The 26,974-nt window shown below is 47.3% G+C and overlaps 1 protein-coding gene across 7 annotated transcripts in view; it reads right to left on the reverse strand.

The window, feature by feature from the left end:
- Nucleotides 1-26,974, reverse strand: part of RALYL (RALY RNA binding protein like) — a 560,777-nt gene that overhangs the window by 95,471 nt on the left and 438,332 nt on the right. For all 7 annotated transcript variants that reach the window (XM_070392021.1, XM_070392019.1, XM_070392020.1 and 4 more), the window contains one exon: nucleotides 10,521-10,596. In XM_070392021.1, the coding sequence (XP_070248122.1) occupies nucleotides 10,521-10,596 (76 nt within the window). The remainder of the gene's footprint in view (nucleotides 1-10,520; nucleotides 10,597-26,974) is intronic.

The following is a 26,974-nucleotide window of genomic DNA, read 5'->3' on the forward strand; positions in this document are numbered from 1 at the left end:
ATTACATTTGCTTAGCGTGAAATATGAGTGACAGACTATAAGTAATCATAATCTTAAAATTTTTTTTCTTTAGGCAGTTATAGGAAACTAGAGGCCCAATGCATGAAATTCACACAAGAATAGGCCTTCCTTCCCATGGCTGCCGGCACCAGCTTCCCTCTGGCTCCTGGGACCTGGGCTTCCGGCCGGCACCCGGGACCTGGGCTTCCCTCACAGCCCTGGGTTTGTCTGGAAGGTCATCCAGAACGATGGCTGGTCTAATTAGCATATTATGCTGTTATTATTATAGACTTGAGGCCCAGTGCTTGAAATTTGGGCACAGGGGGCGGGGTGTCCCTCAGACAGGCCTACACCCTCTCCAATCTGGGACCCCTCAGGGGATGTCTGACTGCTGGTTTAAGACCCATCCTAAACCGGCAGATGGACATTCCTCTCACAATCTGGGACCTCTGGCTCCTAACCGCTCACCTGCCTGCCTGCCTGATCACCCCTAACCCCTCTACCTGCCTGTCTGATTACTCCTAACCCTCTGCCTGCCTGCCTGCCTGATCGCCCCTAATCCCTCTGCCTACCTGCCAGCCTGATTGCCCCTACATTGCCCCCCTGCTGGCCATATCGCCCCTACCTTGCCCCCCTGCTGGCCTAATCATCCCTAACCACCTCTGCCTCTGCCCCCAGCCTAAGCCACAGTCTGGCCTCACTGTGCTGGAGGCGACCTGACCAATCAGGGGAAGGTGTCACCCCCATCATTCCCCTGCTGCTGCCACTGGTAGCCACCATGGCTGCCTGAGTCTTGGGCTGGCCCTTGCAGTGGCAGCTGCCATCTGCAGCTTGCTTGAGCCTCAGGCAGCCACTGAGGCTTTGTCTGGAAGGATGTCTGGATGGTCATCTGGAAGACATCTGCCCTAATTAGCATATTACCCTTTTATTAGTATAGACTAGAGGCCTGTTGCATGAAAAGATTTGTGCAATAGGCCTTCCCTTCCCCTGGCTGCCAGCACCAGTTTTCCTCCGGCACCCGGGACCCAGGCCTTTGCTCCGGCTGGAGGCGCCTTCAAGCCTCTTGTGGCTCCGGCGGCCAGAGGCGCCTTCAGTCTTCACTCTGCCACTTCTCGCCTACATATGCAAATTAACCGCCATCTTTGTTGGTGATTAATTTGCATATCTTGCTGATTAGCCAATGGGGGTGTAGCGAAGGTACAGTCAATTTCAATCTTTGTCTATTATTAGCTAGGATATTAACCTGTTTAGTTGACTATGAGTTTTAGCCACATTATCATAGCAGAAGGCTCATCTAATCTAATAATAGACCAACATGGTAATTGACTGTACCTTCACTACGCCTCCCATTGGATAATCAGCACAATATGCAAATTAACCGCCAACAAAGATGGAGTCTAATTTGCATACTGCAGGCCGGGTGGGACAGCAACATCCTGCCTGCCCCGCCACCATCCGGGCCTGCTATCTGCGACACGGGGCGGCGGGCATCCCGTGTGCAACCCGACCCAGGGCTGGTGGGCGGGACCGCGGTGATCCACCACTGGTCACGCCCCCAACCGGCCCTCTGGCAGGGGATTGGGAGCTGGCGGGTGTGCCCTCAGTGATCCACCACCAGCCACGCCCCCATCGGGCCCTCCCGCAGGGGGCCCAGCGCCATCAGGCCCTCCCGCATTTGACCCAGGCAGCCAGGGACAGCATGGCTCCTCTGTCATCCCAGCTTCCTCATGACAGTTATGGAAACTGACAGCAGGGAGGAGGAAGTCCCACCCCCACAGAATCATCCAGAATCAGCTGTTAGTCACACAGCTCTCAGTGGCCTGACAGGCAGGACTCTCATTCACCTGCATCTCAGACCATGACAGTAGAGAGGTGGGACTATGTCCAAAGAAAAACGGTTAATACAAGGTAGCTCTGCAGGCGAAAGGTGCCGGCATTATCGACAGAAAATGTCTGCAGAGCAACATGCGTCTGATCTTGAAAGAAGGCGGCGCCTGCAACAGAATGTATCTGAACACCAGCTACTGGAAAAACATCACTTTGAAGCCGAAAAACAGGCGCCTTCAACAGAAAATGTCTAAAGACAAACGTGCCTTTGAAGTTGAAAGAAGGCGGTGGCGACGACAGAATATGTCTAGAGAACAGTCATCAACAAGTACTACCAATACCGGTAGGAAATGCCTTCTCAGCAAAAATGGAGTACCTGAGGATGCAATCCTCAAACATAGTTGTGGTGGAATGACTGTTCGATGTGAATTTTGCCTAGCACTAAATTTCTCCGATGAAAAACCATCCGATGGGAAATTTACCCGATGTTGTAGCAAAGGGAAAGTCTGTCCAAATGATATACATTTTCCAGATTACCCGGCATATTTAAAAAGATTAATGACAAACAAAGATTCTGACAGTAAAAATTTCATGGAAAATATTTGATCCATAAATAGTTCTTTTGCTTTTGCTTCCATGGGTGCCAACATTGCATCACCATCAGGATATGGTTCCCATACTGTTTTAGAATACACGGACAAGTTTATCGCCGCACTGGAACTTTACACCCTTCAGATGGTGTTTCTCGGAAGTTTGCTCAACTCTATATTTTGGATACAACTTAAGCTACAAGTAAAAGATTAGCAATGCCAGAAAACCAGGGCTGCTCAGAAAGACTCATGATCAACATCAACAACCTCATGCATGAAATCAATGAATTAACAAAATCATACAAGATGAGGTATGAAGTATGTAATGCTACATGAGGTAGAAAAGGAAGCCCAATCTGAAGCAGCAGCAAAAGCTATTGCTCCCACAGAGGTAACAATGGCAATTAAATATGATCGTAACAGTCATTGAATTTCAGAGACGTGGAGTGCCTCACACTCACATATTATTGATATTAGATAATGAGTCCAAATTACGTTCAGAAAATGACATTGACCATATAGTTAAGGCAGAAATTCCAGATGAGAACCAGTGTCCTCGACTTTTTCAAATAGTAAAAAAAAAATATGGTACATGGACCATGTGGAATGCAAAATCCAAGTAGTCCATGTATGGAAAATGGAAAATGTTCAAAGGGATATCCAAAAGAATTTCAAAATGCGACCATTGGAAATATTGATGGATATCCCAAATACACACGAAGATCTGGTAGCACCATTTCTATTGGAAATAAAATTGTCAATAATACTTGGATTGTCCCTTATAACCCGTATTTGTGCCTCAAGTATAACTGTCATATAAATGTTGAAGTCTGTGCATCAATTAAAAGTGTCAAATATCTATTTAAATACATCTATAAAGGGCACGACTGTGCAAATATTCAAATTTCTGAAAAAAATATTATCAATCATGACAAAGTACAGGACTTGACTTCAGGTATGTGAGCACTCCTGAGGCTGTTTGGAGACTTTTTGGAATGCGAATACATGACCAATCTCATGCAATCACAAGATTAGCTATTCATTTGCCAAATGATCAGAATTTATATTTTCATGCAGATGATTTTGCTGAAGTTTTAGATAGGGCTAAAAGGCATAACTAGACTTTGATGGCTTGGTTCTTATTGAATAGAGAAGACTCTGATGCACGTAATTATTATTATTGGGAGATTCCACAGCATTATGTGTTTAATAATTCTTTGTGGACAAAACGCTGAAAGGGTGGGAATAAAGTATTAGGTAGACTGTTCACTGTGAGCTTTAGAGAACCAGAATGATATTACCTTAGACTTTTGCTTCTGCATGTAAAAGATGCGGTAAGTTTTGAGGATCTGCAAACTGTAGGAGGTATAACTTATTCGTGCACTGGGGGGAGGGTGGTCCCTCAGCCCAGCCTGCCCAACCTCCTCACATACTGGGGAGGTGCCAGCCCCATCACCCCGCTGCTGCAGCCACTGCCAATCACCGCAGCCACCAAGGTTTTTTCATCAACATGGACTCCAGTCCCTTCACCATGAAAAAATGACAACTTTCTTTAGGCATTTTCAAGATGTGAATTTCATAGGATACGACATTTCTTTCTTATTTTTTTATCCTCACCTGAGGATATGTTTCCATTGATTTTTAGAGAATGTGGAAGAGAAAGTGAAAGAGAGAAACATCAAAGTGAGAGGAACACTTTGATTGGTTGCCTTCTCCATGAGCCCTGATCAGGGCTCTGGCCAGCGAGGAGCCTGCAACCTAGGTACATGCCCTTGGTCAGAATTGAACCCAGACCCTGCAGTGGGCAGGCCGAGGCATTATCCACTGAGCCAAACCAGCTAGGGCAGGATATGACATTTCTTAACCCTCCAGCAGTGGACCTTCATTTTTTTCTCCAGGAGTGAGGTGGAAAAATCCTACATCACCTTCTTGGATTCTTATTACCCAAGTTACTAAGAATATTACCAGTGGAATACAGGGAGCTTAGCCAATGAGCAGTCAGAAAAGGTGTTTCCTCTGTAGTTCACACCGATCCCTGACTCGGCTCCTGCCCAGGCCTAAGGCTTCTGGCCCAGCATTAGGCCTGGGCAGGGGACCCCCAGCCTATTCCAATTGGCAGCTCCACCCCTTCCCAGGCCTCAGACCTCTGGCCAGGCATTAGGCCTGGGCAGGGGACCTCCAGCCTGCTCTGATAGCCGGCTCCACCCCTGCCCAGGCTCAAGCCTCTGGCTGAGCCTTAGGCCTGGGTAGGGGCCCACGTGGCTCTGATTGCAGGCTCAGGCCCTGCCCAGGAACCCCCTGGCTCAGGCCCTTCCTAGGCTGCTCAGGGCCCACACGGGGCCTACCTCAGAGTGACCTGGGTGCCCTATGATGTTTCCGGGACTCAGGCCACTGGTACCTAGTATTCAAATTAACTGCCATCTTAGTTGGGTTAATTTGCATAATCGCTCCTGATTGGATGGTGGGCATGGCTGGTGGGTGTAGCAGAGGTATGGTCAATTTACATGTTTCTCTTTTATTAGATTAGATAACTTTTTTAAAAAATATATATCTTTATTGATTTCAGAGAGGAAGGGAGAGGGAAAGAGAGATAGAAACATCAATGATGAGAGAGAATCATTTGATTGGCTGCTTCCTGCACATCCCTCACTGGGGATAAAGCCCGAAACCCAGGCATGTGCCCTTGGCTGAAATCGAACCTGGTACCCTTCAGTCCACAGGCTGATGCTCTATCCACTGAGCCAAACCAGCTAGGGCTAGATAACTTTTTTTTGGATTTATCTGTTTGGGTAAGGGAAGCAAATTAAAAAAATAAACAAATAAAAACTACATCAAACTAAAATATTTTTGCAAATGTTTCCAGCAAAGAAAACCATCAACAAGAAAAAAACAACAACCTACTGAATGGAAGAAGACATTTGCAATGATACATCCACTAAGGGGTTAATATCCTACATTCAAATGGACTCTGGCAAGAGTGCCAGTGCTGGGCTTGTGTCCATTCCAGAAGGAGATGGGGCAACCTTTAAACCTCACATGCCACTCACACCAGAGCCCACTCCCAGGCGGGAGAGTGAAATGAAGCCCTCACCAGGGCAGAGGGAGACACTGCTACTGGAAGTAGGAGGCTCCCGAAAGAGGATGTGTATTATCCTTGACATTGTGAAAGGAATCAGAAAGTGCATACAATGAACGGCAAGTCGTCGATAACATTTCTCAGCGCACAAAGCAAGGGCATGCAGCACAGATGTCCAGGAGGCATTCCCTCCACACTGGTGTTTGCTATTTAGCATTAGTTGAAATTAACTCCTGTTACTTTCCATTCTATTCGAGGTCCCAGGGGACATTTCGGGCCCCCTGAGGGTCTCCTTTCCCATGATGTGACAGAGTACCAGGAAGGCTGACAATAGGACTCAGGATCAAGTGTCAAATCACCAGGATCTTGCACAGTCCCCTTGCTTGGCCTATGTTCTGAAGGCTTTTGATCACTGGAGCTCCTCTGACATAAACCACAGTCAAGGCTAACACACCAAGGGTGAGGACCTTAAAGTGATGATGTTACAGCTTATCCTGTGACAATCTTAAGGAGTCTTGAAGTTACTCACAGTGAATATCTTGATTACCATAGTCACCTATGTGGGATGGATAGGTTGCTATGGGAAGCAATGTAGAATGCCATAGACCACATTTGGTAATCAGCCCTGATACAATGCCAGCACTCAGCGCTGATACACTATCAGTCAGCAATCAGCTCTGATAACTGTCAGCAATCAGCTCTGATACACTGTCAGTCAGCAATCAGCTCTGATAACTGTCAGGAATCAGCTCTGATACACTGACAGTCAGCAAGCAGCTCTGATACACTGTCAGTAATCAGCTCTGATACACTGTCTGTCAGCAAGCAGCTCTGATACACTGTTCATCAGCAAGCAGCTCTGATACACTGACAGTCAGCAATCAGTTCTGATGCACTGTCAGTTAGCAATCAGCTCTGATAACAGTCAGCAATCAGCTCTGATACACTGTCAGTCAGCAATCAGCTCTGATAACAGTCAGCAATCAGCTCTGATACACTGTCAGTCAGAAATCAGCTCTGATAACAGTCAGCAATCATCTCTGATACACAGTCAGTCAGAAATCAGCTCTGCTACACTGTCAGTCAGCAATCAGCTCTGATTCACTGTCAGCCTTGCTCACATTAGAGGAAAGTTCTGTTTCCCTCCAAGCAGAGGGGAAACCATCACACTCTTCTCCCCCATTGAGCAATGACTTAGTACCAATTGCGACTGTGTTTGTGGGGAAACTCACTTCCTGGGGGAGAATCATTATTTTGGATGCCACAGTGATGGACACAGAATGCTGGAGCTGCAAGTTACCAAAAGCTACAACATTTTCCTCAGAGAGCATTTGCTATTCACCATTCTATGGAGTCCAATATTTATGGAATGTGCACAAGTGACTAATTACCTTTCCTGTACAAATAGCCTCGAATGAGAGACCTTTTTATTAGAAGTGCTATTTTTCGTGAATTGTCTGTTGTTATGAATTCATGTTCAGGACGGAAATCATTACTTTTGCTCCCTTCCTCCAACCCTGTGCCTGAGCCACTGTTCCCCATGAGCTTGTAGAACAGAAGCCGGACCGCCCCATCTGATGAGCAGACCTATAGGGGTCTGGACAGCCTGGCCACCAGCCGGTCCAGTTCTGTGGCTTCACCAGTGGCTGATCCTGCTCCCAGCATGCCATGCTCTTCTGACCTCTGTGCTGGGCGGAGTCTGTGCCTGGCGTTCCACCCTTTGTCTGCCGAGTGACCATGTGCTCGTGCAGCAGCAGAACCCAGACTTTGCGCCCCTTCCCCATCAGCAGCACTGCTCTCACTTCCTGTCTTACATATCTGTACGCATTTATGTTCATCCATGTTTCTTATTTACATGCACACCTAACTCATGTACAAGACAGGAACTATTTTGCAGCTACACTGTGTTTTAAAGTGTTTGTGTCTTCTCTGTAGGCCTTGTGAATTTAGCACATGATGAATGATCAGTGTAGCCTGTCTGGCTAAATCAAAACTCAGTCACGAGAAGGAACAAATGATGCCTGGTTGGATATTCCATGTAGGTACTGCTTTGTGGTGACGATGGAGAGGAAATGGACATAAGTGGAGAGGAGAGTCTGACAGCAGACCTTTTCCATCCCCCGCTGAGCAAATGGATACAGAGACATAGCAGTTTAGGGCATGAGGGTAAACCCAAGGTTACCCATAACCGTAAAATGATTACTTTTACTTCACTGTCCTCTCCATGCCCTGCAGCCTTGCCATTTTCCTGTGTCATTTGCCAAGAAAATCAGCTATCACAGTGCCCACACTAGAGTAAATACACAATAAATGTTTTGTACGAATGAATGAATGAACAAATGAAGTCATTCCAGTCCTTTCATTTGACAGGTAAGGAAACAGACCCAGAGGTGCAAAGAACAGGAAAGCAGAAAGCACCCCTGTGCGAGCTGCTACCACGTTCACATTCCTGACACCACGGGGTGCTTCCACCTCGATTATTCAGTGTCACTCTGTCAGGAAGAGCATAGGCCTGGCCGCGTAGCTCAGTGGTCAGAGGTCGTCCCGATAGGCCAAGGCTATGGGTTTGATCCCTGGTCTGGGCACATAGAAGAAGCAACCAATGAATGCATAAATAAGTGGAACAACAAATTGATGTTTCTCTCTCTCTCTCTCTCTCCCATCTCCTCCTTCTCTCTCACTAAAATCAATCAATAAAAATTAAGAAAAATCAGCTTTAATTACACAACTATATGTTAGAAGAACTTGAAGCCACATGAATAGGTGGTAACACATGTTCGCATGTGTACATGGAGAGAAATAGAACGGACTATGGCTTTGGGTGGCAGGAATCTGCTTTTCCTAACCTGAGCTGTTTCCACGGTAGCAGGTGGGAGATAGGGTAAGCTCCCAGCAAGATCACCAGACTTCAAGGCTGCAAACCAGAGCTCGGTTTCTGATCTTGTGACCTGACTCCAGGCAAACCCTTTGTTGTCTCAGAAGCTTACTTTCCCATCGATGAAGCCAGGTGCATGGCAGCCACCCACCCGGAGCTGGGCCATGAAGGGAGGCGCATGCAAACAGCCGGCCCCACGGAAGAAGGGAGGACCCTGGCGCTCCAGCTCGTGGGAGGGTGCGGAGCGCACAGGCCTTTCTCAGCGGCGCTCTGTTCCCTTGGTGACCGGTTGGCAGTGTCAGCTCAGCCCAGCCTTCATTTGTGTAAACAGATGGAATTCGAGTAAAAATGCACTTCCTCATTACTGTGGTCTGTGCACAATATGTCAGACAGAAATGACTTCTGCTTCTAATTCTTTTGAATTCACAGTTTAACGTAACTGAGTAATAGAGAAATAACAGCTACAAACGCACGTGTTTCTTCTCATAAGCGTCTATTCTCTAAGAAAATGGAACCACTCCAGGAACTAGAGGCAGGAAAGCAAACGTCCCTGCACGGGCAGCGTAACTCTGATGAGCAAGCCGGCCACTGGCTGCTTTCTAATAACCGAGACGCTGGCTTTTCCGACGTCCCTGTCAGCTGCGGTGCTGAGCGCCCGTTCACAAGGAGCCCACCAGGAAATGAGGTGCATTCTCAGCTGTGCACAGGAGGCCTTTGCCGGCGATGTCACGCCTGCCTTTCATATAACACTGCCTAGACCAAGTGTCAACATTTCTGTTAGGCCCTTTAGCTTTCCATTTTTATATTAAAAATTTCAGTTAAAATGCAATAAATTCACACAAAATAATAAGATCAATCAAGATATACTTCCAATATCTCTTCTCGGCTCTCTGCTGGCCGCTCACTGGAGAGCCGGGGCAGCAGGCGGGGCAGGGCCCGGCAGTGCTGAGCTCTGCCTGCTTGGCTTTGGGCCGCCCTGGCAGCGAGGCTGTGCGTCGCTGCAGGAGGAGCACGGGCTCTCAGAGGACAAAGGCCAGCACACAGCTCCGAGTTGTCTTCTGGGACCCTCTGCTGCATCAGCGTAACCCACGGTGACAGGCACAACTCAGTTCTCCTTTCTCCAACTGCCAGCGGGCGGGAGGCGCCTTGCTCAGCGCCCTGTTGGCTCCTGGGACAGGGACACTGATGGAGTGAAGACAGGTGTCGGGAGAGGCCCGGGTTGATTAGAACGACAGGAGACCTCAATCGCCCGGGACAGCTGCTGACAGCAGGGAATTCAGCGGCCAGAGAGGCTGAGTCAGCCCTTGCAGCCAGGAACCAATGGAAGAGCACAGAATGGGCATGCAGCTCAACCGCAGGACATGGGTTTTTTGTTTTTTTTTTCTAAAGAGGCTGTTTTTTAAAAAAACAAAACTTCCAAAAATTTACTTTTGTTTTCCCCCCAAATCGACCGAATTTTACTTCACCTAAGAAAAGTGCACACAGAACAATGAAGATGCTAACACATCCCCTCCGTTCGCTGGCATTGAGATTACAGGTGTGGGCTGACGCCTGGGGAGGGAAGGACCAGATGTTAATGGACTCAGACCCAAGAATGACAGGGAGAGGGAAGGACGCAGAGCTGCCCCTCGAGAAGAGGAAGACAGTAATGTGGTCTGGGAGAGGGGGGGACAGGAATATGCACTTTGTCAAGAAGAGGCTGCATGGCCAGGGGGATGCGATTCGGGGCACGGCGGCAGCGGAAAGCGTGAGTGTGAGCACTGGCGCCATCCTTCCCCAGAGGGGTGACCAGGGACTCCTTCAGAAACTGCATGTCAGCTGCTCGGTGTGTAAGAGGAGAGCAGCATCGCTGTGAAATTAGATTGAATCAAGCACCACGTGTGAGCCACCTACAGTGCACGCATGCGACCATCAATGAAGGCCGACCTTCCCACCACCTGCCCGTGGGTCAGGAGAGGCGTCGCAGGGTGTGAGAGAGCTGTCTGGGAAGGTTCTGCCAGGCCAGGAGGTCCGCCGTCCAACCTGGCCAGTGCCGCGCCATGTACGTAGGTGCTGGCTGCTCCTATTTGTCCTCATAGGTTACCTGCATCACCTTTCAAGGTGGTGGGCATTTCCATGGCCACATAGTGCAGCCTGGTGCTCACCGACTCACCTGTACAGCGCAGAGAGGGGCCTCTTGTTCCCGGGTTTTGGTCTGTAGGGTTTAGGTTCCCCGGCCATGTTGATATCTGGAAGCACAAGATAAAACAGCACGGATTAAGAAACTGTGAAGCCATTTGAGGAAAGTAAACCATGACGTTTTATGTTCTTCTTGCCACTTGTCAATGCAAATGGTACATGTCCTTCACTCATTCCACAAGGATTTACTGAGCACTGGCTTAGGCCCAGTGATGGTGGAGATAGGTCACGTACCAAGCAGGTCACACACCTCTGTGGAAACCATCCTCTCCTGGGGAAACAGACTGTGGGTAACAGACATAATAAGTGAGAAAATACCTGACATATTGGAAGCTGATCAGTAGTATGAAAAGAAAATGTTGAACAGGGTAGGGGTATTAGGGATGCTACCTAAAAATGAAGAGAGACTGAAAGAGAAGAGAGGGGAGGCAAAAGAGAGAGAGAGAGAGAGAGAGAGAGAGAGAGAGAGAGAGAGAAATATTAAGAAGAGAGCATATTCTTTGCTTCAGGAACGATAACTCTGATAAAGTCACTAAGATTCAATAAGAAGATGCTTAAATACATGACAAAAGAGTATCTGCATGCAATTGACCAACTCAATTTTTTAAAAAAATGTATAAAACATAAGAAATTGGAAAGTTGAGTACAAAGGTTTGGAAAATGACATAATCAACTAGATTTAATACAGTTAAAATGTCTAAAGGATGATAAAAAGGAAAAGCCAAAGGAGGCAAAGTTGAAGAACAATTGGAAAGACGTGAGGGACATTATTTTGTAAGAAAAAGGGAAGACTTCTGTGGGGTGGATTCAATGCACTGTGTTAGGGATGGATGAACACATTGAAAGGAAATTAATTAGAAGGTGGCTGGTGGGGTGGAACTGGGCAAGATGGGTTAGACATGCCCTGGAGCCAACCTCCCACGGTCCCTCCCCGGCAGCACCTGGGAGGGTGTGGCCCAAAGGGTGTCTGCAGAGTGAGTGGAGTCCCTCCGGCAGGTGGGGTCCCTTGGCTGGGCCTGCGGGGATCCGGCCCAAACTGGCTCTCCAACATCCCCCAAGGGGTCCTGGATTGCAAGAGGGCAGTTCTTGGGTAACACAACCAGGAATTGGACTCCCTCCTCTCTGGTTCCAGGGTGCTTCACCAGAGAACCGCAGTTTGGCAGCTCCCGCATTGCACATCTGCCCCCTGGTGTCATAGTTACCGGTCGGAGTGTCTACCCTCTGTTGGTCATTGTGCGTCATAGCTACTGGACTGATGGTCAGGCGGTTGCTTAGCCTTTTATATATATAGATATGTAAATTTACACGTTCTACACTGTTTTAGTGACCATCATCTGAAATCTAGTGGTTGTGTCACGGGTGAGGGTGAGAGGGTTGGTTGGGGACAAGGGACAAGGGACAAGGGACAAGGGACAAGGAACAGCAAGCAGGAAGCTCAGCTAATCAGTGAACATAAAACATTGCAAAGGTTGGGATGAGGGAGTACTTCCTTCACATTGAACTTTATAAATACAAGATTTAATTGTGTCTTGAGAACAACCCAACTTCTCTGGAAGCCAAAGCTCAGGTTGTTATGTCTCAAGAGCTGTTGGCCTTGGAGTGACCATACCTACCAAGTGAATGGCATCTTAACAGTACCCTCTGTGGTCAGTGTCAGAGCGGCCTCTGAGGCGTTCTTCCCTGATTGTCCTGGCAGTGTGCCAGTGACACACAGGTAGGGCAAGAAGAAGGATGACCAAGTTCCATGTTAGGCCACTCTCATAAGACATGAGCTTTGGAGCAAACTATTAAGATACATACAGAACATAAAGTGTCATTTCTTAAGTTCATGAGTTTGCAAGTAAATTCATACCAAATACTGATATTTAGGAATCTTATATAGTGTCCTCAAGAAAGGATGTGGATTTAATTATTCTCAACAAATTCTTTTGAGATGGTCCACAAAATCCTAGTTGCATTCCCACTTGTTGTGCAGAAGTTCCTATGGAGGTACCTGTGTACCAAGCTGGTGGACTCTAGTCCCTGAGTACGAGAATCATATTGTTGTAGAGAGGGTTGGTGAAACCAGGTAAGTACCACCAAAGAGCAGTCTCTTGAGGAGTTTCTGTTTGGGTTCACCTGTGTGGAGGACTCCTGTAGAGTTCCATTATACCTGACCCCCTCCCGCGCTCCTCCTGCAACCACGCACATGTACCATTTGCATAGACAAGGGATATAAAATGCCATCATATATCCTCCTGCATTCTCCCTGCTGGGGATGGAGCGAGAAACCAAGGCATATACCCTGCCTGGGAATCCAACTGGTGACCTCTCCATGCATGGGATGATGTTCAACCAACTGAGCAACACTGGCCAGGGAAAACCCATATCTATTTTGAGGTTTCAGTATTTCAAGTAAGCATAAGAAATACAGAAAAGAGAAAAATTTATCCTTCTAATACTAAACCTCAGATTCAAACAATTGAAAAATATTCTGTTGGGCCACTAGCTTCACTGAAATATGTTCAATGTTCTAAAAAATTTAATGAGTTTTCTTTTCTTCTTTAGTTTTACACTAAATAAGCAATGTCAATATACCATGAGAGAAATAACTAGAAAGTTAGAGACCTGGAAAAAGTCAATGAGCTGAACGAACCTCTTTGGATTTGAGGTAAATGATTCACGGCAGAGGGAGACAGGTGCCATTGCAAAGTGCCATCCTCAGAAAGGACAGCCTACACACGGAAATGTACTTACATGTCCAGTTCCTGGTGGTGTACCACTGAAAGTGGCCGTGGCCGCAGTCTATGATTTTATGCCTTGAGTCTTGGGAAGATACCTCCAACTCTGTACCCAAACTCTCCTCTGCTCCCACCTCACTTAGACATTGTTCCAGTGGCGCTGACTACTGACTGCCGCTTTGACCTGGGACGTCTACAGGACAGTCACCATTTCCCTCCCTTCCTGTGCCCGTCAGCATCCTGCCCAGGGCTGTTTGCCCACCAGGTGCTCAGCGAGCCTGCTGGTCCGCTGGCTTTACACAGCCCAGCAGGTGGAGCTCTGCATGGCCTGCGGAAGTGGAGCCAGCTCACGCGGTCAGCACTGGCCCGTGGGCTAGTCACCCGAAGAACGTTTTGGAGGTTGCTGTTAGGTACACTGGCAAACACATAAATCATGGCAAAATAAGTTTGGCAAAAATGCCATCATATATCCCTTTCTTGGATATCTGTAATGGATATTAAAGCATAAGATTCTGGAAAAAGAACCCTCAGTTATGTTTCCCTTCAATGTTTTTATATAGATGTGAACATAGAGATGTTTTGGATGTTACCCAGCCAAACAGAGCTCCCCTAAAATAATAGTTTGTGAGACAACCAGAAATATTTTTAAAGTATTTTACATTTATTTATTTGCATGTATTCAATCTGGAATATCCTCATAAAAGTGAATTGAATCTTTGAAATCATGTAATATTTACACTATTACAATAAACAAACACCTGTTACCCATCTCTACCACCCTGTGGGCATCCGTCGTGGAGAGAGAAATTTAACCTTGATATCAAAGTGATGTCTACCTCATAGAGTAATGAGGCATCCACATTACCAATGTGATCTTTTTATTTATTTTTTTAAAATATATTTTATTGATTTTTTACAGAGAGAAAGGGAGAGGGATAGAGTTAGAAACATTGATGAGAGAGAAACATCGATCAGCTGCCTCCTGCATGCCCCCCACTGAGGATGTGCCCACAACCAAGGTACATGCCCTTGACCGGAATCAAACCTGGGACCCTTCAGTCCACAGGCCGACGCTCTATCCACTGAGCCAAACCGGTTAGGGCACCAATGTGATCTTTTTAGATGGAGAAAGCATTTACAAGAAGAAAAACAATTTCTAAGTGAATTAATGAAAAGTAATCTTGTTATTCTTGGGATAGTTTTGTTTCCCTCCCTGCCCCAGGATTCAATAAGAGTTTAAATAATTCAGCTATGGCACAGACACTGCCAGGAAAAGCCACTCAGTCTTTTATTGTTCACATTTGGAAGATTTAGAGATTCACTCCTGTTTCATTGAATAAAAATCCAGGAGATGAAGAAAACAGTCTGCTGTTTGACAAGTGAAGGCGTAAAACCATCCATTACCCAGCACAGGCACCAATCCGGCGGGAGTGCGGTTACTGTGAGTCAGCACCTCAAGGCAATCCTGGGAAATACGCAGGTGAGTCCCTCCTCCCACGCCACGCAGACAGATGTCCGAGAGGCCGAGAGATTAAATGGCTCCCATGATGATGCGTGAGCTCAGGCCCATGCCAGGTCCTGGGAGAGAGGACAGCCTGAGCCTCCGCAACAGCCAGGAGCCACAGCTCCACCAGACCCGGTCCAGACCCCCACCCCTCCTCCCCATCTCACAGCTCTTCACCAGATCAGGACGCCAGTTCTCTGCCCCTCGGACCTGGCCTGGCTGTGGGAAGCAGCAGGGAAGTCCTGTCCTGGTCCCCAGGGGTCTTGGCATCCTGGAGGCTGTAGGATTGAGGGGTGCTGTGGGGAACAGTCTGGCAGTGATGGGGAAACACGTCTGACTCTCGCTGAGCTGCCTGGTGGGTTCCAAGGCGGTGGTCAGCTGGGGCTGCCCGGGGTGCTGGACCCCAGTCTTGCAAAGCGAGCCGGGCCCAGCTGTGCTCTCCAGTGCGGACTTCGGGGCCATTTCCAGCCTGAAGCTGAGGGAGCGTGCAGCCAGTTTTGTACAAAAGCAAGTGGTTCTCATCTTGTTCTTCTTGCAGAATCAGAGCCAGCTTTAGCATCTGGAACAGGTCCTTATGGCATGTAAACTAGTCACCGTTATGGGACTGCAACTGTAGCCTCATTTTACTGGGCCGTCACTGCGTCGGGAGCATTTTAATGCGCTCGGACCGAGTTTCATACATTAGTTCTGACACTGCACCAGGGCCGCCGCCGGTTATTAGAATGCTAATGCAGAGATCACTGCTTGGCTGGTCCCATTTGTTACAGAAAAGCTGCTCCTGGGCTCTGCAAGGACACGGGGAAGCTGGTGGCTGTCTGTGACGGCGGTCTCCCCAGCAGAAAGGGAGCGAGGACATGTGCACGTGCCTGGCTGGGTGCCCTTTTCACTTGCTGGCTGTGATCTCAGCCAGGGCTGGTCCCGGGTGGGGGCTGCGGGTGTGGGTAGGGGTGAGGGGAGGGGGCGAGAGGTGGGTGTGAGCTGGTGCTCGGACTGGCATCATCAGCAGAGTCTGCTGGAGCCTCAGCCCTCTGGCTGAGCTTCCCAGACCTGTTCCTCTTCTTTTGTTGGTTTTACTTTTTTCTCCATCAAAACTCCCACTAGCTAATTGTCAACGTACCTGTGACTGGCCTTGAGGTGTGAGTGGCCAGGAAGCTTGATGAAACACTGTGGCTCTGGTGCACGGGTAGTCAACATCTAGTTTAAAGAGATTTAGCAGAGACACAGCACACCTCCCTCAGGCGAAAAGCCAACACCAAATGAGGCGTTTATCAAACATGAATTACCTAATTCCTTAAACTTATATCATTCCCCCATCACGTTGTCTCTTATTTGATCTGGGATACGATTTGAAGATTATTTTTCTATATTTCATGAGCATCTGTCAAATCTCTACAAAGGTCAAACTAAAGGACGTATTTATTTATTTATTTATTTATTTATCTTTATTGTTGAATGTATTACAGATGTCCCCTTTTTTTCCTCATTGACCCCTTCTAGCTTATACCTGCCCCTCTCCCCAGGCCTTCACCACACTATTGTCTGTCCCCGGGTTATAAATATATGCATACAAGTTCTTTGCTCAATCTCTTCCTACCCATCCACCCACCCCCACATTCCCTCTGAGAGTCATTAGACTGTTCCATGCTTCTATGTCTCTGGATCTATTTTGTTCATCAGTTTTATTCTTAGATTCTACATATGAGAGAGGTCATGTGATACTTGTCATTCTCTGACTGGCTATTTCACTTAGCATAATGCTCTCCAGATCCCTCCACGCTGTCTCAAAGGGTAAGAGATTCTTTTGTTAACAGCTCCTTAATATCCCAGAAGTTCTTAAAATGTACCCAGAACTTCTTTACCCACTCATGTACTGATGAGCACTTGGGCTGTTTCTAGATCTTACCTATTGTAAATTGCACTGCTATGAACATAGGGGTGCATACATTCTTTCTCATTGGTGTTTCAGGGTTCGCAAGATATATTCCTAGAAATGGGATCACTGGGTCAAATGGCAGTTCCATATTTAATTTTTTGAGGAAACTCTATACTGTTTTCTACAGTGGCTGAACCAGTCCACATTCTCTTCAGCACTTGCCATTTGTTGATTTGTTGATGTTAGCCATTCTGCAGTATGAGATAATACTTCATTGTCATTTTAATTTGCATCTCTTTAATGATTAGTGACCTTGAGCATTTTTCATGTTTCCTGGCCATCTGTATGTCCCCTTTGGAGAAGTGTCTATTTAGGTCTTTTGCCCATTTTAAAAATTGGATTGTTTCTCTTCCTTTTGTTGAAAAAAGATATAGGGGAAGATATAAACAAGTGGAAGAATAGACCCTGTTCATGGTTGATAGAATTGACATAATTAAAATGTTGATACTACCTACCCAAAGCAATCTGTAAATTCAATTCAATCCCTACTAAAATACCAACAGCATATTTCACATATCTAGAATAAATACTCCAAAAGTTCATATGGAACCAAAAAAGACCCCAAATAGTCACAGCAATTTTGAGAAAGAAGAACAAAGCTGGAGACATCACAATACTAGATATCAAGTTATACTCACTGTAATCAAAAGAGCTGACACTGGCACAAGAACAGACATATAGATTGACGGAACAGAACAGAGACCCCAGAAATTGACCCAAGCCATTATGCTCAATTAATATTTGACAAAGGAGGCAAGAGCATATAATGGAGTTAAGACAGTCTCTTCAATAAATGGTATCTGGAAAATTGGACAGATAGATGCAAAAAAAATAAAACTAGACCATCCACTTACACCACACACAAGAATAAACTCAAAATGGATAAAAGACTTAAATGTAAGTTATGAAACCATAGAAATCCTAGAAGAAACCATAGGCAGCAAAATCTCAGACATGTCTCAGAGCGATAGGTTTATAGATACATCTCCTAGGGCAAAGGAAACTAAGGAGAAAATAAACAAATGGGACTACATCAAAATAAAAAGCTTCTGCACAGCAAAAGAAGCCACCAGCAAAATAACAAGAGAGCCCACTGCAGGGGAGAACATACTTGCTAGTGATATATCTGAGAAGAGGTTAATGTCCAAAATATATAAAGAACTCATACAGCTTAACAAAAGGCCATGTTTTGTTGAGATAAAGACTCCAGAAACCAAACGAGTCAAACATAAAACTTGGATAAGTGTTCACCAGCAGTGGCGTGAAGATGTTTAGGACCCTAAACATATCCCATGGACAGACAATAGCTCGGGGAAGGCCTGGGGTGGGCTGGGAGCCAGGTTGCGCGCGTGTGTGTGTGGGGGGGACAAAAGTAGGAAATGTGACCCCACTTCTAGGAATATATTTGAAAAATGAACAATTTTACAAATACACCAAATGATCTATTGACCACAACAATGAAGACAACTCCCATGAAAATTAACCAAGAACACTTGGTGAAAAATAATCTTGGCTGTACGTTCATTATTAATGCATAGACTTAAAGTTGTTAATTTCTTTGCAGCCCAAGAGTCTAGTAGTTTCATACTTGAGCACACAATGCTACTTCAGAAAGTGAAATTCAACCAACAAGGAGTCTGGGTGACCCATCCCCTTGAGAACCTCAGATTCCCATCAGCGAAGCAAGGTCGACCCCACGCTTTGGCTCTTGCTTCTGTCTCGCCCTTCCATTTCTAATTTCTCTCTTTTCCTATGAGCACATACGAAGTTATTTTCTCAGGTCCTTTTGGGGGTCATTTCATTTCATATGCGATGTGTAAAACACCAGAGCTCCAGCACTAGGCATTGATAATTCATAAACACAATGAAACGTCAAAGCCAATATTAGGCAGCTGAGTGCATTCTATGTGGAGAGTAGTGCACGGCTCCACCACTCAAAGTGGGCTTCGCGCACAAGAGCGTCTGTCTCTTGCAGAAACCTTTTAGAAGTGCGGAGTCCAGGGCTCAGGTCTGCATTGTAACAAGATACCCTGGTGACCGCTACGTGCACTCAAGTTTGAGAAGCACTGACATGTAACACATTTAGCATAAATCCTTTCCCTCAGTTACTATTATTATTACTATTATTATTGTTGAGAGTATTATAGATGTCCCCCATTTTTCCCCCTTGGCCCCCTCAACTCGGCTCCCACCCCACCCCAGGCTTTCCCCGAGCTATTGTCTGTCCATGGGTTATGCTTATATGCATATACATTCTTTGGTTAATTTCTCCCCTCCCCATTCACTTCCCTCAGAGAATCATCAGTCTATTCCATGTTTCCATGTCTGTGGATCTATTTTGTTCATTAGTTTATTTTGTTCATTAGATTCCACATATGAGTGAGATCATGTGATACTTGTCTTTCTCTGACTGGCTTATTTCACTCAACATAACACTCTCCAGGTTCCTTCATGCTGTCTCACAGGGTAAGAGATCCTTCTTTTTTACAGCTGCTTAGCATTCCACTGTGGAAATGTACCACAGCTTTTTCATCCACTCATCTACTATTGGGCACTAGGGCTAAGGATTTTATTTTTTAACTGTTTTGAAAAGGAATTAGTGAGGATTTTGAGCAGTAAAATGAAGCTTTTAGGGAAGAAACCTGAAGCCATTTAAGTTTAAATTTAAGTTTTAATTTAGTGTAAAGGCTTAAAATGAAATAATGCTCTCTTAAGGTCACCTTTGATGATAGTAACAGTTGCTGGCATTTGTATGTCATTTAATAGCTGGCCACATTTTCACACACATCACAAAAATACTTTTCACATTCATCTGGTACAGATATCTCTTTGAGTCAGTGGAAAAGCAGGGTAAGGCTGTGTGTTTCTACTGCTCTGGGTGATGGGCACGGGCAGTCTGTTCAGCTTATAATGAGCGCCCTGCAGGGCCAGGAGCGTGAGTGTGTGCACTCGGGAAGGAGGCAGATTCTAGGAGCATTGTTTGATAGCAGCTGATTACTGTGGTCGTTTACAAAAGATGCCCACACACTCTTTCATGCCTGCACTTGGCAAGATTACAGTCCCTGGAAGACATGCAGGAACCCTTGGCTGTGCTATGTTACACGTAAAGGGGAAGTAGCGGGTTCTAAAGACGAAGACTGTCCTAGGTCGTTTGGGTTGGTCTAGTGCAGTAACAAGGTCTCTCCATCTGGAAGAGGCAGGAAAAGAAGAAGTCACAGCAATGCCTTTGAGGACTCAGCTCCCCCATGGGCTCTGGTGATGGGAAACAGGGTGATGAGGAAGGGGCAGTGGAAGCCTCCAGAAGCTGTGAAAGACAGGAGGCATCTTCCAAGAACCTCCAGAAAGAAACATGGCCCTGCTGACCTTGACTTTTGCCCAGCGAGACCTGTGTTGGACATCTCATCTACAGAACGCTAAGATACTAAATTTAAATTATTTTATTTACTAGAGGCCCGGTGCACGATTTCGTGCACGGGTAGGGTCTCTAGGCCTGGTCTGTGATCAAGGACAATTGGGGCCTTCTTGCTGCAGGCTGGGGCCTTCCTTCATTCTGCACTGCCCCCTGGTGGTCAGCACACATCGTAGCAAGCAACCAAACTCCTGGTCTCCCAGTCGAACTCCCGAGGGGACACTTTGCGTATTAGCCTTTTATATATATAGATAAGCCACTAAGTTTAGGGTCATTTGTTATAGCAGCAACAGAGAACTCACAGGATGCCATTGCCTCTGCTTGAGTGTGGACCAGGCTAAGTGACTCACTTCTAATGAGCACAAGGTACAGCAATGGATGCCACCTTCTGGATTAGGTCATAAAAGACTGGGTCTCGCATCTTGGGTGAGTTCCTGCTTTCTCTTGGATGGATCCTCCACTCCGAGAGAGCTGCTGACGCATCACCAGTCACCCTGTGCAGCGGCCACGTGGTGAGGAGCAGGGCCTCTCAGCAACCATTTGGGTCTTGAAAGAAGATCTTCCCGGTCAAACTTACATGACTGGACCCCACTGTCAGCTCCATGGCCTCCTCAAAAGAGGCACCAAGCCCCAGCCAGGTGAGCTGCGCTTAGATCCCGGCCCATAGAAATGGTGAAACAATGTGTGTGGTTATTTTAGGCTATGACATTTGGGGGGAACTTATTACAATTACTCTAGATTTTATTTACCCACCAAAAGAGAGAAAAGAACCAGGAAGGAAAATGATAATTAGGAAGGTATTGCTCCATATGTGCACATTCCAATGAAAATTGTGAGAAAATATCCAGTATTTTTGGTGTCACAATGTGCACACATAAAAGCTGACACTCCCGTAAGTACAGTCAGCTTCTATTCACGTTATAAATGGAATGAAAACCTGAAAGTTGAGAACAAAATTTCTCAAAACATGCAGTCTTTCTAAGAATACTTTCATCCACTTTTACACACATTTTAATGGTTCTGAGCTGTCAAAACCACTGTGAGTCCACAAAGGCAATTAACCTCTACTTTTTTCTTCTGCTCTTTCTTCTCTTATATTTTTACTTTTCCTATGAAGCCTACACTTAGTGGAACAAAGCATGGCACAAACTGAAATTAATTGATGGTTTTTCTACTTTGCTATATAGAATATTCTCTAGACTGCAAGTTATAAAGCCTAATGAACTTTCATATATATACATATCTGCATATCTGCTAAATGAAGAAAATAACTGTTCGCTTCATGGTACTTTTATGTTGCATTTTAACTTGAAAATGATTATTGAATTAGAGCATATTTTTCTTTTTTTCCTTTATTAGTGTAAATTGTGTCAGCCAAACAAATATATCTACTAGCCAGATTATAGTGCGTGATGGCCAGGCGATTCCCTCCCCACGTCTTATTTAATTCCACTGACATTCAGATCACAGCTTCTGTTAAATGGAAGTGTTAGCTGATCAACTTCATGGCTCCTGCATTGCTGAAATATAATTCCCCAAATCCGGCTTTTACTAACTGGTGTATAAGTCATCTCATGGACAAATATAGAAGCAAAGGGCAAATTACAGTGTGGGATTGTAATTTTGTTTCCCATGAAATTGAATGAATTTCCTTGCCTAAACGTTGCAGTAGGGAAAATTGTCTTTTTATACATTAGTGTCCATTTTATTATTTTCTCTGTGAAATAAGAACTAGTTTTACCTTTTAAAACTGACTGCCAAGGTAATTTCCAGTGGATAAAGATTAGGCATTTTTATTTTGTAATGACCTCTTGCTATAGTGACATTTAATATAACATCTGATCTGAATTTGATTAACAGCATATAGTCCAATATTGATAAGTTATCAAAAACATTTCTAAAGTCTACTTATATTCAGCAATGAGAGTTTAGGTGCTTATTGGTACACAGAGGAGATGGACTTTTCCTCGCCCAAAGCCCCCTTCTCCTTAACTTAAATTCTCCTTTGTTAGCGCGTCAATCAGACGTGGTCACTGCCTCATGGAGGGGGCACAGACACAGCACCACAGAGAACCCACGTCCGAAAGCGCCCAGGCGCTGTGCCGTAGCAAGCAGGATTTGGTAAGGAAGAAGAATAAGCTTTGTACATTTAAAAGAAGAGAAGAGTGATTGTGGTTTGATTCACAGAGTCATCAAAATGTGCCTCCATTCCGCGAGGGAAAGTGGCTAATCTCGCCCGCAGTCGGTTCTGCTAATGAAACGCCAGACCGCCTTCGGGGCGTCTTCTGTATGCCGCTGCCTCGCACAGGACGCGAGGCTGATAAATCATGACAAGGAAACACCATCGGCAGCGTGAATACAGGAGGGTAATTAATTATGCGCGCTGCTCTGCTCCCGAGAGAGGCCGGGGCAGCGGCGCCGTGGTGTGCGTTGTGTTGTGAACACGCGGCTGTGGGGAGACTGGGTTGTGTCATTAGCGGGTTCCTAAAACATGTCCCCCACGTGGCCTTGGCCGTCAGGATTCACTCTGAGGAAGGTGACAGTTCAAAGGGGGCCAGGCAAGTGTTTTCAATTGTAGGTTGGTGACGAGGCTGTGACTGTCACTTGGTGTGTTACCCATGTTAGCTTTTGTCTGTGGAAGGGAGGGGACCATGGTTCACGGAGGGTGTCTGGGTAGTTTGGGGGGCTGATCCCATAATCACGTCCCCTCATTTTGAGGGGCACCTACCAATACATCTGTATCTCCCTACCTCAAGCCCGTATTTGCTTTATTCTGTTTCATTTCTTCTCTATTAGGAATTAGGCACCTGGAACATTGTATTACTCCGTGTTTTAAATGTCCCCATTGTTTCCTGTGTGTGGGCTGGTGGTGGATGCCACTGGGGTGGTAAAATCCGTAGGATGTTGGTTCAGATAGTGTCTGCCCCTGATGCTTTATGGGTCTATTACTCATCTCAAACAGCCAGAAAAATGTCGGCTGCCTCTATTTGCTCAGGGCAATGAATTATAACAAATTTCCCATAAATCTTCCTGGAAAAGTTCAGCTTAACCGCAGCTCACATGATGTAGAACTGTCCCCAGCACTTTCAGCTCCACGGCGTTGTCAGATGTCACGCGCACCCTGCAGAGCTTTTGGGGTTCCTTTTCTTTCACAGGCACCACAGCTCCCCTTTCTAGCAGCTGTCGGCGGAAAGCACTGCCGTCAATCACACGCGCACTCAGTGCATCACTGGGTCACCTCAATGTCCCCCAACTAGAGCCGTCTCCGGCTCTGCCGTGGCCACACAACGCAGTCACCTTTGTATTAACACAACGGAGCATGGTTCAATGTTATACAACAACTAAGATTGACGGTTACTTACAATGTCCTAAAGAGGCAGCTTTATGCTGAAACAGCACTCACACACGTCTAATCCCACCACATCACAAAACCTACTGATTCTGTAAACACAACTCCGCCAAATTCTACAGAAAATGTTAAACATTCCAGTTTGACGTCACGAGTGAGGTCCAGGTGTTTATGGTGACAGCGTTGGCCAGACGTGGACACAGTGACACGGTAAATGTGGAAGTGCGACTGTTGAGACTGAAAAGACCTGCCACACCCGCGTCCTGGGTGCCTTGAGTAGGTGCTTCTGTCAACAGCATGTGATGCACGTGTGCGGTTGTGACAGAAAAGACTGACAGGCTGCCAGCAGGGACCGCACACGCTCCACACAGAGAGACTACCCCTCAGTTTGGGCCACAGCGTCTGAGTCTGACAGCCCCCCAGGTCCCCTTCCCACTGCGCACTCCCCCGAGGTGTAGGGCACCTAAGAGCTTTGCCGGGTCCTCAGCGCTGCACCCTGCACAGCGCCCCTCCCCACGTCCCCCGACAGTGGCACCACATGGTCCCCTGTGCCTAAGTTCAATGTGTTCCTAGACAGTCTCAGAACCAGGCTCAGGAGCCGGACAGCCTGGGTCAAACCCCAGCTCCAGGACTGACTAGCTTCAAGAGCTGGGCAATTTACCTAAACTCGTTTGTCAAGAAAACAATTGTACTTCGACAGAATGCTTTGCGGAGGGAGTCAGTTAATTGCTATGTGTAAAACTCAGTCTCATGGAATGTCCTCATGGTTAGCTGTGTGGTTATTCTTTTTCTAACATCATCTACCTCCCCACACCTCCGGGGAGCCCTCTAGCCCTCCCCGCTTCTCCTTGTCTCTCTGTCCCCCATTCAAGAAAGGCGCAGGGGTTGGGAGGGTTGGCGTTTGGTGTGCCGCTCTTGTGAACACGGAGAGAGGAGAGACTGCTACCCAACTGGTGTGAGTCTCCGACTCCGGGGGCAGGAGATACAATCACTCAGCCAGTGCCAGGGTTTCCATGTGAAAGGAAGATGGACATCCAGCTCCCACCTTGGACGACATGAGGTCACTCAGCTGGTCTGATCTGCTGGTGCTGCCTGCAGAGAGACAGGGAGTGGGAGGCAGCCGGGACAGGCACATGGAGAGGCAAGAACACAAGAACACCTCCCCGAATCACAGTTCCCACCAGGTTCTTCTTGGGCCCAACAAGTCTGAGTTATCCATGAAGAGCAGCGAGCCTGTGACAGCGGGAGGCCCCAGCAGGAGACCCCAGGAGAGCAGGAGACCCAGGGCGCCTGGGAGAGTTGCAGGGCACAAGGCACCTCATCAGGGACACATTAAGAAAGGTCCTCGTTAGGGGGCAGCACAATTCCACACGTGCGGGAAGTAGATACACATGGTAATCGGCACGGGGTCTTGAGGAAAGGCCTGAGTTTGCTGTGGATGGGCCTCGGGCCTGGAGGGGCAGCTTGGAAGGTACTGGGGGTGGGGGCGGGGTCTGAGGCATCAGGCAGTTGTGACACCAGCTACCGATGCACCCAGGTGGCTACTGACTGAGGAAATGGTAGGTACACAAGGTGTGTGTGTGTGTGTGTGTGTGTGTGTGTGTGTGTTTGGGGGGTGGTGTGTGCGTATTTGTGGTCTATATGTGTGTGATTGTGGTGTGTGTTTGGGGGTGTGTGTATTTGTGGTCTATATGTGTGTGTGTTTGTGGTATGTGTTTGCGGTGTATGTGTATTTGTGGTCTATGTGTGTGTTTGTGATGTTGTAAAGCCCAGGACGCAAGCCGCTGTCACAAAGAACCAAGAGACGCTTCTCATGCAAAAGGCAAAGGGTTTATTTAGTTACCAACATGTTGGGGCTTACAGCTTACTCTGAACGCAGCAGAGCAGCGGCTGTCAGCCCCGATTAAGAGTTTAAGCACAGGTTATATACTCCTCTAGCAAACGGGGGGAGCAAACGGGGGAAGCAAACGGGGTCATTCTTCTGGGAATCTTGGCGCCGTTGTGAATTAATGCCTGTCTGGTTTCTTATCAAGTTGTTTTTCAGTTTACTCCCGGGCTGCGGCCATCTCCCGTAACCTCCCTGGCTGCAGCTGTCTCCCATAAAAGTTGATTGTTTCATCTCCCCCTTCTGACCTTCCTGATTGCCCTGGTGCCGTTAAATGTAACGCTCTGGTAACGCTCTGGTGTCGTTTGTTCCTTGACCTCTCTGACCTGATTATATTGGCGCCTCTCAATGTGTGTGTTTGAGCATGGTGTGTATGTGTGTTGTGGGGTGTTTGTGTGTGTGGCTGTGTGGGGGCTGTTTGAGGGGGCTCTGTATTCCCATATTATGTGGCTCATCTGAGTGGGCCAGTGTCCCCTAACGTTCCCCTGAGACTCACGCTCTGCCTGGCTCCTCTCGCTGGGCCATTTCCTGTGGACCATGGTCAGTCCGCCCAGGCTCTGCGACAGAACTGCCCAGACCTGCGGCTCCACGCCACCCTCGCCCTTGCCAGCCTCTGCAGGTGAAGGTGAGCCGGCCCACGCCCGCTTCCAGGTCTCTGCTTCTCCACGCAGCCACCTGACTCCAATGGCAGCATCAGCAAGAGGAAGGCAATCCTGGACCAGTTAGCCACGCCTTTAAACCCCCAGTGGCCGTGATCTTGTGTGTGGCCCAGGCGGGCGACTCTGTGCACGCCCTGGGCCGGCCCGCTGAGCTGCTGCAGCCAGTGAGCCTGGCTCCCAGCGCTGAGCAGCAGGTGCTCCTCGTGGGCGGGGCTAAGTCACCTCCCTGGGTCTCCGCAGCCTGGCACCCGCTCAGCTCGGCTGGGACCTTCCGTGGCAGAGGAGGTGTGGCCCCGCCAGCAGCACTGGGTGCCACGCGGGCTCAGGGTGTCCCACGGGCTCAGTGTTCCCTGCTGAGCGAGCCAGAGCGGGCGGGATCTCCAGCCACGGGATGCGCACCGTCTCTTCTTCCAGCCCTCTCACAGCCCTCCAATATCCATCGCTCTCATTTCCTCTTATTTGTACTTTCCAAATAGTGATAAAATGTATATAACGAAATCCGCCATTTCAAACATTTCTGCGTGTGCAGCTCAGTTGCATTAAGTGCATTCACAGCGACGTGCAGCCGTCCCCGCCATCACCCCCAGAACGTTTTCATCTTCCCGGATGAACTCCACACCCGCTCAACCCAACTCCCCGCTACACACACCCCAACACCCCGCTCCCCACCGTCTGTCTAGAGTCTGACCACTATCCTCCTCCTATGGTGGAGTTATGAGAAATTTGGTCTATTTCACTGCACAGCACGTCTTCAGAGGCTCATCCGTGTAGTAGGACGGGGCAGAATGTCTTTCCTGGTAAGACCGCATCATATCCCTCTCTCTGATTTCCTCTTGATTTTGACTGGAAAGCGCATCTCTATTTCTAGGCACTCTGTGCTGTGTATTCCGGTTGCGGCTTCCATAAGTGGCAGATGCGCCACTTACTAAGCTGGGAGCTGGCCAGGCCGGCCCCGGGGTTTGCTTCTGC

The sequence above is a fragment of the Myotis yumanensis genome, unplaced genomic scaffold (assembly GCF_028538775.1).
Source record: "Myotis yumanensis isolate MYYU_CA2020_CCGP unplaced genomic scaffold, mMyoYum1.0.hap1 SCAF_15, whole genome shotgun sequence".
Classification (NCBI taxonomy): domain Eukaryota; kingdom Metazoa; phylum Chordata; class Mammalia; order Chiroptera; family Vespertilionidae; genus Myotis; species Myotis yumanensis.